The 12112-nt window shown below is 40.0% G+C and overlaps 1 protein-coding gene across 3 annotated transcripts in view; it reads left to right on the plus strand.

Moving 5' to 3' along the window:
- The window catches only part of FAT1 (FAT atypical cadherin 1), a 126368-nt gene that overhangs the window by 46420 nt on the left and 67836 nt on the right, over window positions 1-12112 (plus strand). For all 3 annotated transcript variants that reach the window (XM_027599211.2, XM_027599213.2, XM_027599212.2), the window contains exon 3: window positions 10237-10551. In XM_027599211.2, coding sequence (XP_027455012.1) covers window positions 10237-10551 — 315 coding nt within the window. The remainder of the gene's footprint in view (window positions 1-10236; window positions 10552-12112) is intronic.

Below are 12112 nucleotides of genomic sequence, written 5' to 3' on the forward strand. Positions count from 1 at the left end.
AATATAAATGTAGTCTGATTTTTTTTTTTTTATGTAGCAAGATGATAGGAAAAATACAGTTCACCCCTGAACAACGTGGGGATTAGGAGTCCTGCCACACCCCCCCACCCCAGCCTCCTGGCAGTTGGGAAAATCCACATATAACTTGACTCCCCCAAAACTTAACCACTAATAGCCTACTGTTGACCGGTAGCTTTACTGATAACATAGTCTATTTAACACATACTTTGTGTGCTACATGTATTACATGTGGTTTTCTTATAGTAAAGTAACCTGGAGAAAAGAAAATGTTAAGAAAATCATAAGGAGGAGAAAATACATTTACAGTACTAAACTGCATTTGTCAAAAAAGATCCACATGTAAGTGGGGATCTGTGCATTTCAAACCCGTGTTGTTCAAAGGTCAACTGTATATATTAACTTCCTGAGTCTAGAACAGTGTTAGATTCTATTTCATGTCCTTTTTCCTTTTTTATCCTAAACGTAGTCAGATGGAATTCTTAAACTTTGTGCAGGGATCTGTTTGGCCCACATTTAGTTTGGCCCACATTTAGTTGGGTTTATACTTGGGCAGATGCTGGTAAACTTCTGTTATGTGTTAATTTTTCTTTTCGTTAATAGTGATGGATTAATGAAGATCACCTACATAAGCTTAGAGGAAAAGAGCCAAGGCTTGAGAGTCAGATCTCCCTGTTCAATCACAGCTCTGCTACCCCTCTGCTACCCCATAGGAATAAGAAAAGCAGAGGAAAGCACCCTGGTGCTTAGGAGTTTGGGCTCTGGAGCTAGTAGGCTAAGTTTTGGATTCTCTGCAACTAGTTGGGTAATTTAAGGCAATTTACTTAACTTTTGAGGCTTAAACAAGTTACTAAATGTAAGTGCTGTAATGGCTAACTGGTAAGGGAATTCACTAATTAATTTATTGATTAATGTATTCGTTTTAGGATGGTGAGTAAATGACTTTGGACAGGTGATTTTTCAGCTCAAAACCTCTGCATCTGGAGCATGAGAAATGACTACTGAGCTTACAGAGTAATTGTGAGGATTAAATAATATGGCAGGGGCTCCTGGGTGGTTCAGTTGATTAAGTATGCAACTCTTGATTTTGGCTTAGGTCATGATGTCAGGGTCCTGGGATTGAGCCCTGGCTCGGGCTTCACACTCAGCACAGAGTCCGCGTGGGGTTCTCTCTCTGCCCCTCTCCCTCTGTCCCTCCCCCTGCTCTTGTTCTCTCTCTCTCAAATAAAATCTTAAATAATATGGCATAGAGCATTTGCTGAATGTGCATCCGGTAAATATGTGGAAAAAATAATCAACACTGGACTTGTACAGCTTCTAACAAACACGACAAACTACTAGAAACATTGGCATAAGTATGTGAAATATATCCTCTGAATTTTAGTGCCTCCAAAGGCTGTTTTATGTATGTAGTTTTATGCAATTAATGTGTATTCAGATGTTACTTTTGATATCCAAGGATGATCCTCTTTAAGAGAGCTTATCCATGAAAGCCCTCATTAACAATATTAATGATTCTGACATGGAAATCAGAACTTGGAATCATTTCTCAACAAAGCATGAAAACATGGTTTAGCAGAGCTTGCCATGGGAATGACTCTTTGCAAAGCTAGAGAAATCCCTGGACTTGAAACATGATGCTTAAAACTGATTATGAACTTAATTAATATTTTTTAGTAAGTTTGCAAGTCAGAAAGCTTCCTCAGCTAATTTTAAAGTTATTGCAACGATTTTAATTTAAAGAGTTGATAGATCTACATTTTAATTAAGATGATTTAAATAGGCAGTTTAAATAATGAAAAAACAGATTGGCAGTTACTGCATAAAAAGCTTTCCCTTTAATCATTAATTTATGACCTAACTCTAGGCAATATAATTACAGAATTTCCTAGACCTAAAACTTTGTAAGTCATTTCATATATAAATGCTTTTGGATTTTAGTTGTTGAAGCTGTCAGACTGTCCATTGTTACACATCTGTTTACCACAAATGAAACATAAATACTTGGAAAGAAAATGTATATCTAAAAATATAAAGGGAAAATAAGATGGGAAGGTTATACTAGAAAAACTTTTAAAGGACTGCTGGTACTCAACGTTTTGTCTTTTTATCATGTGCATTTTAAATATGGCTTAAAAGTCATTGTTAGAGAAATTTAAAGATTAAAAAAATTGGTTCACGGGGTTGATTTTCTTTATTGTCCCTCCATCATCTTGTTTATTTGTAGGCCTCCCCCTCCCCCGCACATATAATTGTGTATTTGTGCGGTTTTTATTTTTAAAACAGAACTAAACAAAACTAAGGTAATACTTTATATACTTTTATAAGGGTTTTTCATTTGTTTTCTTAATTTGTATATCACTGACATTTTTCTATGTAATTAATATACACATCTTTTTTTTTTTAAGATTTTACTTATTTGAGAGAGAACACAAGTGAGGAGAGAAGCAGGGGCAGAGGGAGAAGCAGGCTTCCCCGCTGAGCAGGGAGCCTGACATGTGCCTCGATCCCAGGACCCCCGGATCATGACCTGAGCCGAAGGCAGACGCTTCACTGACTGAGCCTCCCAGGCGCCCCTATCTTCCTTTTTTTTTTTTTTAAAGCTATATCATATATACTAGTATGTATTAAAATGGTTTCCTTTTTCCCTGAAATTACGAAATGTGCCTAAAGTCTTAATGGCACAGAACAACAAGGTTTCTGTAGCATCAGATATTTTACCTAGATCCCCAAATGCTGTGAAGACAGCAAAACCAATTTTTTTTCCATGTGGTCATTACATTTTTTACATTCCACTGAAGCCAAGGCTTTTTCTCTGGAAACTGCAGGCTGTGTTCAGTTGCTTTCATGCTTCCCTCTAATTAGAGGACACAGACAGAGACTGGGAGGTGCTATAGCATGATTCTCTGAAGCCAGTGTTTTTGGGATTGAATCCCAGTTCCCTATGCTCAAACGGTGACTTTGGGCAAGTTGTTGACACTGTTTCCTCCCTTGTGAAATAGGGTTGATCATATTACCTACTCCTTAGAGTTGCTGTAAAGATTAAATGAATTAATATATGAGAAGTGTTTAAAATAGTGTTTGGCACATCATGAGCTCTGCATATGTATTTGTGGTTATAATAGGACCGGCAGCATCATTAACATTTCACTGAGCTTGCTGTTTCCAATCACCAGTGGTTTCTCATCAAATGACACACAGCAAGTCCTTGGTTTTGAAAGATCAGGTCATGGTAATAATCAGGACCATGTCTTTAGTTAAACTGGAGAATTTTACAGTATAACTTACTCAGTTTTTAGCTGTAAGAGGGCAAAGAGGTATCCGTTGAACTGTGCAGTGTGCTGGTACACTGGTCCATGAGGGGTGCTGTGTAGTTAATTCATTTTACTTATTTTGACCTTTTTATTAAAAGCATGGGATATATACTTTATTTGTATTTAAAAATTTGATTTATAGGGGTGGAGCTTGTAACTCTTGATCTCAGGGTCATGAGTTCAAGCCCCGTGCTGGGTGTAGAGCTTACTTAAAAAAAAAAATTCATTTACGTGTGTGTGTATATGTACACACACACACACATATATGTGTGTGTGTATATATATAAAATTTAGTATTTCATGAAAATGAGATAAAAACAGATTCAGAAAAATTTTATCATTTAAAGAAGGAAACAGTTAGATTAACAGAAAAATTGGGTGGATAGTACAGAGTTCCCATAGCGTCCCTGTGCCACACACAGTTCACCCTAGTAACATCTTACATTAGTGTATGTCTGTTATAGTTAATGAACAAATATTATACATTCTTATTAACTACAGCCCATAGTTCATTCAGATTTCCTTAGCTTTTTCCTAATGTTCTTTTTCTGGTCCAAGATCCTGTGCAGGCTCCCCCATTGCATTTAGTCCCTCTGTCTCCTCGGTTCCTCTTGTCTGTGACTATCAGAATTACCTGGTTGGTGTAAAGACATCGTTTTTTCAACAACCCACACTTAACAAGCTCCCACTATTTACCATGCCCTAAACAAAACAGGCAAAACATCTCTGCCTTCAAAGGTTTGCATTTTAAGAGGGAGCTTATAGTCTACTTTTTAAAAATAATTTCATAGCAGATTAATGCTGAATGTGACAACTGAGGCTCTTCTGATTTTTCTCTAGTTAGGAAAAAATTGAGTAACCATTTATGGATTAATTGCAGACACATAGATACTGCATCTCTAGTGTGTAGAAGGTATCTGTTCTTTTAAAGTGTGTATTGTTGAAAAAAAAATTTAAAAATTGAGTATTGCTTTTATATTTGGGAAAACATTTATCTCCAGAAGAGTTGTTCTGTGTGTATGAGGAGACTAAGAATTGGAGGAAGGAGTGGCCAGTTGCTTCTTCCCTGTAGGGAACATACTATCCAAAGTTATATTTCGTGTTTAAGTTTTTCTTGTGATTGACTAAAGAGGCTTTTCATATAATTGCTGTCTTAAGTTTGGTTCCAGAAAAGTTAAAAAAATAAATAAATAATCATGTGGCATGATCTACCAGAAAGGAGAGTAAAGTTTGCAAATTTATGTTGCCAGGCCAATTCTGATGATAAGTATTTTTGAGCTGGAGTAGCTGAAGAATCTGAAATAGCAAGTTTTTGTTGAAACTTCTGGCACTGGGGCTTGATAAGGGGCCAAGACCTGTTCAACAAAGAAAATAGGAAAATTCCAGGAAGAAAGATGTTCTGTGGCCATGGAAATTTGAGTTAGTTAAAATACTTTTGGTGGTATAGTGGCTACATATAATTTTACTTTTGCCTTAAAAATGACTGTGTTGAAAGCACCCTGTTCCACCTCTGTCAGCTGGAGGACACGCTGGCCTTTCCTATTCAATCAAGGACGATATTCGAGTTAACGACATCATTAGCCATCAATGGTGGGTAGTAGGAATTAGTTATTCTTGGAAACCTTTCTGTACTTTTGGATCATTTACTTGAGCAACTAATACTGTACACTCTGACCTTGGAATAATCAGGCTGTGGAAAGACAGCATCAGTACCTGCCTAAATTATTATATATGGACAGGCATGAATCTTCTAGAACTTTTGCTGTGAGCTCCGTTTTCAGCCACATTGGTCAAGCTCTTTTAACAATTACGTCGTATTTATTCGCCCTTTCAGTCTAGCTGTTCCACTGTATGCACATTTAAAGTCAGTTTCCATAGTGACATCTGGTGGTGGCTTTGAAATCCTGGAGAGTATGTTTGGAATGATAAACATTTTTACTTTAATAGCTCCAGATTTCCGGCTTCCTTCAAATTTTTCAGCTTATTAACAACCTTTCTTGAAAATGTCTTCATTGTATTCTTGAGGTTGGAAAGCGAGTCATTTACTGCCTCTGTCATGTTTCATTAAAGCAAAGGAATGATTCCTTGTAACGTTGCTGGGTGGTGCATATAACAGGCTTGTCTAAACTTGTCTCCTTACTCAAAATATACACCCCGGAATCATGAAGCAGCACCCCTACCTCATCTACCGCTCGTGTACCAAAACCTGGGGATTAGAAAGGTGTCCTTCTCACGTTACCTTTCGCACTGGTACTTAGAGCACTGATCTGTCCTTGTCTGGCTGGAGGGACGGCGGTGGAAGGTCTGGGCTTCCGCTTCTCTCTCTCACAGGATGGACTCACAGATCATCTGGTTGCATGCCGTTGTTGCTCTCTCAGAAGTGAGAGCAGAATAAAAAAATACGAGCAGAGATGGCAGAGAAAGAAGGGAAGAAGTTCGAAGGCACGGGGAAGACCACTGGGGAAGAGTTTGTGTGTGGGTGTCTATACGTGCCCAGAAAGTATGGTATCACTGTGGCATGTGTTAATGAGCAGTACCTTAGAGACTGGAGTTTGGGTATTTATAATTGTTGTTGGTCCCTTAGAGAATTGCTTCAGGGAATTTGTAACGTAGTGAGGAAACAGCGGTTATTGGAAGCTGGTTGTTAGAAGTGGTTATTGGAAGCTGGGTCATGGGGAGAGAGAAGTAGGGGTGAGGTGGAGATTTAAGAGTAAACTGGAGATTCACTTCCATTGCTGGCAGGGAGTCTTAGTTGTTGCTTTCCGGTGTCAAAGGTACTAACTAGAAGCCCTCCGTGTGGAATTTTGAAGACTTCTCTTTTATGAATGAATGAAGGTACTGCCGAAGTTACAGAAGAAGTCCGTCCGTCCATGCTGGTTGTGGCTCCCAGAAGGACTGGGAACACGGGTAGGTAGGAATAGGGACACCGTGACGGGAAGAGTGGACACCGTGGGTCGTCTCAGAGCCCAGGACTCCTGTAAAGAATGATCAGTTCTGATGATCATTCTGTGCCTCATTCTGGATTCTAAACTCTATACCTGCTTAGCTTCCTACACACGGCACATCCTTTCAACTTTCTGTAAAAACAAGGGAGTTGCACTGTTGGATTGCTGAGGGCTTGCTGGTCTACCGTTGTAGATTTTTTTTGAGGGCGCCAAGGCTAGACCTGCTACTCCGTCTCTCTTGCTGTATTATGTGGACGGCTTCTAGCCAGTCCTGGACCAGTGGTCTGCTCTTCCTAGATTCAAGGTGGAACTCAGTACGGTGCTTTATGCCTTTGGGCACATATAAGTGTCTTCATTGGATGTATCTCGTGACTGAACAGACAGATGAGAAAGCAGAACATAAAATAGCTTTGCATATGTGTGGTCTTTTCCCACCTACTTTCTGCTTTTAAAATAGTGCTTATAATTCGAATCAGCAGTTAGAATAGTACTTGGGCACTGCCCTTGAACGTCTGTGACCAAGCGGGGTCCTTGAATCTTTTCTCTTTTATTGTCCTTTAAGGAGGACCCTTACTTAAGCAATTGAAAACTTGTAGCCTCTCCTCATGGCCTCAGCCCCTCGTGGCCCCCAGTGTCCTTCGTGCTGTGGAGCGTGTGACTGTGATGCTGGGCCCGATCATGACCGTATAGCCTGTGGTGAAGACCCTGAGTTCTGGAGTCAGACCCACCCAGATCCCACTTCTGCCTCGTAACTGTTGACTGGGGCTGTGTTTCTTCTTTCCTTTTCCTTTCCTTTCCAGCTTTTATTTACTTATTTATTTGTCAAGCACAAGCAGGGGGAGCGGCAGGTAGAGGGAGAAGCAGGCTCCCCGCTGAGCAGGGAGCCAGACGCGGGGCTCGATCCCAGGACCCCGGGATCAAGACCTGAGCCGAAGGCAGCCGCTTAAGCAACTGAGCCACCCAGGCGCCCCCGCTCTGTAACTTTTAATGTTTAGTAGTATCTGCAAGTTAACCTGGGTCTTGGAAACTTCCCCTCCTAATGGTGGCTAGGAGATCCTGCAAAGAAGAATATGGTTGATCCTCTAGTTGCCAGGTGAGAGGGAAGAGAAGGGTCGCTCCCAGTAGAACGCATCCCACAACTGAGCACTGCAGTCTGGGTGCTCACAGACTAGACTCGAAGCAGAACTTGATGGAAAAGAAATAGCTGCTTTTGTCTGTGATTTAAACCTTGTACTTGCATTTTATATTGTATACTTAATTTATAAAATGAAATATATATTTTCCTTTTTTCCTTCCACCTTGAAACTGGAGAAAGCTATTATATGTGAATGAACATTTAATAGAGTCCTTCTGAATCCTGATGTGTAAAAAAATGCGTAAGAGGTTTCACTTGTCTTTTTAGAGTTTTCACCTTAAATTCTGTTTACTACACTTTCGTCATACTGCCACAGACTGGTGGCATTTTGTTGACCCTGAGGTCAGAGACTTGTGGTGTTTGAACTCTGGTTCTGTCATTTATTATGACCCTGGGAAAGGTCCTCATCTCTCTTAATCTGAGGTTTTCATCTGTGGTGTGGGCATAATAAGACCACATGTTTAGTTAGGTTGGCTCTAATGACTAAATGCGGTAGTGCGTGTAGGTAGTAAACAGTGAACAAATTTGTTTCTATAATTACCATTATTATTAGATGTCTACAGATCACACTTAGAGGGACACAATTTTAAAAAGTGGATAGCAGCATGAATTGAGTATTAGAACCAGAAAGAGGTGAATACAAGCACCATGTAGCTGTCTTCTTGAGATTTGCTAACACTTCACCTGTCAAATGAATTATATTACATTTTAATGGCAGAACACAGAGGAACATATGTATACTCATTTATTAAATACGCAATCCTAGTAGAGAGAACATTCTGTTATTCCCTGACTTCCTTTATATCCCTTGATGGGGGTGATGAAAAGAGAAACTGGAAAAGATTATTTTTCCTTGGTCACTAAGGACACTCTTCTTTCAGGCTAAAAACAGGTAGAACTTTACTAATTTCGTGAACAGATTGGGTATGCATAGACTATGTTTGGAACAGACAAAAAGGAAAACATGTTCAGTTTTTCTGACCGTTACCTCTGCTGCATAGGGAGAGTTGTGAGGCTTTGTTCGTTATTTCTAGGAGTATTACAGATCCATTTTGAGCATTTGCTAAGAATTAATGAAACAATTGTAAATAATAATGCTTTCTGAATAGCGGTACTCATTTCGTGATCATCTATTTCACATTTTAATGTTTAGTTAAGTTTCGTATTTATAACTTGTAAACCTTTCGGGAAGTGTTAGATACAATGATCTGACATTCAAAACAAATGAGTTTTTGTGATGTTAATTACTTCACATAAGCAAAGATTTACATTTATGCAGTGATCAAAAAGTAAGAAATACAGATTTATGTTTGGTTGAGATACTGTTTCATTTCTCAGTGCAGATTAAATTGACATTTGCTCTTTTTCCTGTAGTATTTTGCATTAAATGGGAAACCGGTAATGCTAGAGTTGTAGGATTTCCAGAGTCCAGCCTGGACCATAGTGTTGAAACCCCAAAAGTAGCATTCGTTCAGAATGATTAATGCACAAGGAAAAAATGGAGTGACATATTTTGGGAAAGGCAAAGGACTGGATCACACCATTGAATAAAAAGGTGGGATTTGCCTTTTAGAGTAATGGATATTTCCATTTTATCGTCATTCTGAGAAGTGGCTAATGCTGGGATTAAGTAAGGTTTTGACTGGTTTTAGTGGCTAGGCCAGAACATGACAGACCGCTTCACCGTCTTCTTTGTAATCCCATAACTCACTTTTTACTGGTGGACTTAGTAGGAAACATATTCTAGCTTGGGTCCTGAGGGACTTTCTGTACCGCCTTCAGTTAGGGCATCTATTAATTTTTTTTTAAAGTTTTTTTTTTATTTATTTATTTGAGAGAAAGAAAGAGAGAGAGAGAGCACATGAGAGGGGGGAGGGTCAGAGGGAGAAGCAGACTCCCCGCCGAGCAGGGAGCCCGACGCGGGACTCGATCCCGGGACCCCAGGATCATGACCTGAGCCGGAGGCAGTCGCTCAACCGACTGAGCCACCCAGGGACCCAAGGCATCTATTAATTTTTGTTCATTCATTTAATAATTACTGGGCTCTGGGTCAGGTGCTGTACTGGTATTCAAGAAGGATGTGGCCTCTGCCCTTGTGGAGCTTATATTGTGGTGGGAGAATTTATATTTTTAGCACACTGGTTGTCTTGCCGTTAGCCTAAGGGGATTAGAGGGTTTCATTCCGTGCACAAGAGACTCGAGCAAACCTTTATTCTGGATTCTGAAATGCTGTGCTCTGTTTTCTCGGCCACTGTAAAGGGTGTGTATACCAGACTACGGCATGTCGAGGAGGATTGATGCAGCCTCTTTATCTGTGGTCACGGGAATGCTGTGTTGGAAGCAGGAGCTGCTAGACTGTGGACTCTAAACTCGGCCACAGCCTTTTGACTTTGTTTCTGGGTCCCTGATTAACCTCTGGAAAAATCCGTAAATCTCAGCTGGTCATGAATTTCGTCTCTGGAAACACAAGAGTATCGGACCATTAGCTGATCTCTTAGTGCCCATCTTATTGGGTGGTTTTGAGACTTAAATGACATACTCCTTGTCGAGTGTTCCGCATAGTGCCTGACGCCTAATGCTCAGGCACCTTTATAGCCGACGCTATGTGTCGAGTGCTCTTCTGATTGTTAATGTGTGTATTTGCTCATTTAATCAACCTGTGGACATACTCTTCTTTCCATTTTATAGGAAGAAGTTAGGCAACTTGCCCAAGGTCGCGCAGCTCTAAGTGACACATGAGCCCCGAGAAATGAGAGTTGTTATTTGGGTTGACCCTGGATAGCGCGGCAGTTGGTTGTTGACATGTCATTGTCTTTCTTTACAGGTGTCCTGGAGACTTCAGAGCGACTGGACCGGGAGTCCACCTCCCATTACTGGCTCACCGTCTATGCAGCGGATCGGGGTGTCGTGCCTCTCTCCTCGTTTATAGAGATCTACATAGAGGTTGAGGATGTCAATGACAATGCACCACAGACGTCAGACCCTGTTTATTATCCAGAAATAATAGAAAATTCCCCCAAGGATGTATCGGTGGTCCAAATAGAGGCATTTGATCCAGATTCTAGCTCTAACGACAAGCTGATGTACAAAATTACGAGTGGAAATCCCCAAGGATTTTTTTCAATACATCCTAAAACAGGTACGTGGTAATAGTATTGTGTGAAATGTTCATGCTTACACTTCTTGATACGGGAAAATTAAGAATTTTCTTAATTTACCCCTTTATTTTGATAAATCGTTTCCCTTACGAGTTTTTCAAAACGAGGCTTTATTTCCTGATGAGAATTTAGTCCAAATGTTTTCCTTTCCCCCCCTTTGAACTTGTTTTTATAGAGCTTATTTTATGGCTTTGCTCATTAGTAGAATTTCACTTTCAGGTGAAAAAACAAATACAGTGTTTTCATAATAGCTCCTAAATTAGTGATCTGTCTTAAACTCACTGCAAATTCTACTGCTGCTTAAGTGTTCCAATTTTCTGAACTTTGCTCTTTATGAAGAATTATCAGAGGAATTTTATTTCACAATTCACAGTATTTTTCTGTGTAGTTTTAGAATTTTTTCCTAGAGCAGTGCTGTGTTTCTGCAGGCTGGAAGGGATCAAGATTAAACAGTTTCCAAATTAGGAGCAGTGACTTTCTTGAACTGACACATCAAGTTTTCCTTCTGTTTCCCCAGGGTCTGACCCCCTGCTTGTAAGTGGGTGGCTCCTAGCTCCTTGCCTCCAAAATCCTCTTCCAAAATCCTTATCAACTTTTAATCTTTGTTCTTTTACAGCTGACAGCACCTCTTGATTTTTTTCCCCCTCCATTCTTGCTTCATTTCACGCACACAAAAAAGAGCTTCCACCTAGCTATCATTCGTGTCCTTCTCTTTGGTTTTCTGATCACAGTTAAAACAGAATCGCCGTGAGACATTGAGAGGACAGTTTATTTGTAGGAAAGAAAACTTCTTACCAGATCACTGGCCTTTGAACTCGGGGATGTTTCAGTGATGCGGTACTTTTCAGTAGCATCTGGTTAGCAGAAAATTCTGAAGAGGGAGATTGGCTGTAATGCACGTACGTTCCCCCATCATGTCTTTCCTTATTCTGGGTTGGGGGGCGGGCGCTGGCCTTTTCCGTTACTGGGTTGTCTATTTCATATATTAAGGAAGTAGTATACAAAAATCAGAATTAAGGGGGTATTCTCCACTTCTTTACCAGTCTTTGCTATCCCCCTCCCTTTTTTTGGTACTGTTCTTACTTTGTCATGTTCTTTGTTGAACTTAAAGCAGTTCTTGAGGTAGAAAGAAGCTGGAGGTCAGTATCTGTGTACCAAAGCTGTACGATACCAGACAGAGATCAGTGTGTGTGTTTCATCTCTTAAAAAACACGTTAAAATGTTGGTTTTTTAAACCTCTTGTCATTCCTAGAGTCTATCTTGATTGTTGAAAGTAAACTTTAGTACAAGATTTATCTTGAATATATGGGATTTACTTTTGCATGGAGTCTGCTTGAGATCTCTCTCTGCCCCCCTCTCCCCATGCGTGCGTGCACACTCTAAAAATTTTTAAAAAATGACTTAAGAATGATTGAGCTGACAAAGTACAACATCCATTCATGATAAAAACCTTCTGCAGAGTAGCTCTGGAGGGAATATCCCTCAACATAATAAAGTCCTTATATGAAAGACCCACAGCTAATATCATTCTTAATGGTGAAA

Source organism: Zalophus californianus, chromosome 2 (assembly GCF_009762305.2).
Source record: "Zalophus californianus isolate mZalCal1 chromosome 2, mZalCal1.pri.v2, whole genome shotgun sequence".
In the NCBI taxonomy this organism is placed as follows: Eukaryota; Metazoa; Chordata; class Mammalia; order Carnivora; family Otariidae; genus Zalophus; species Zalophus californianus.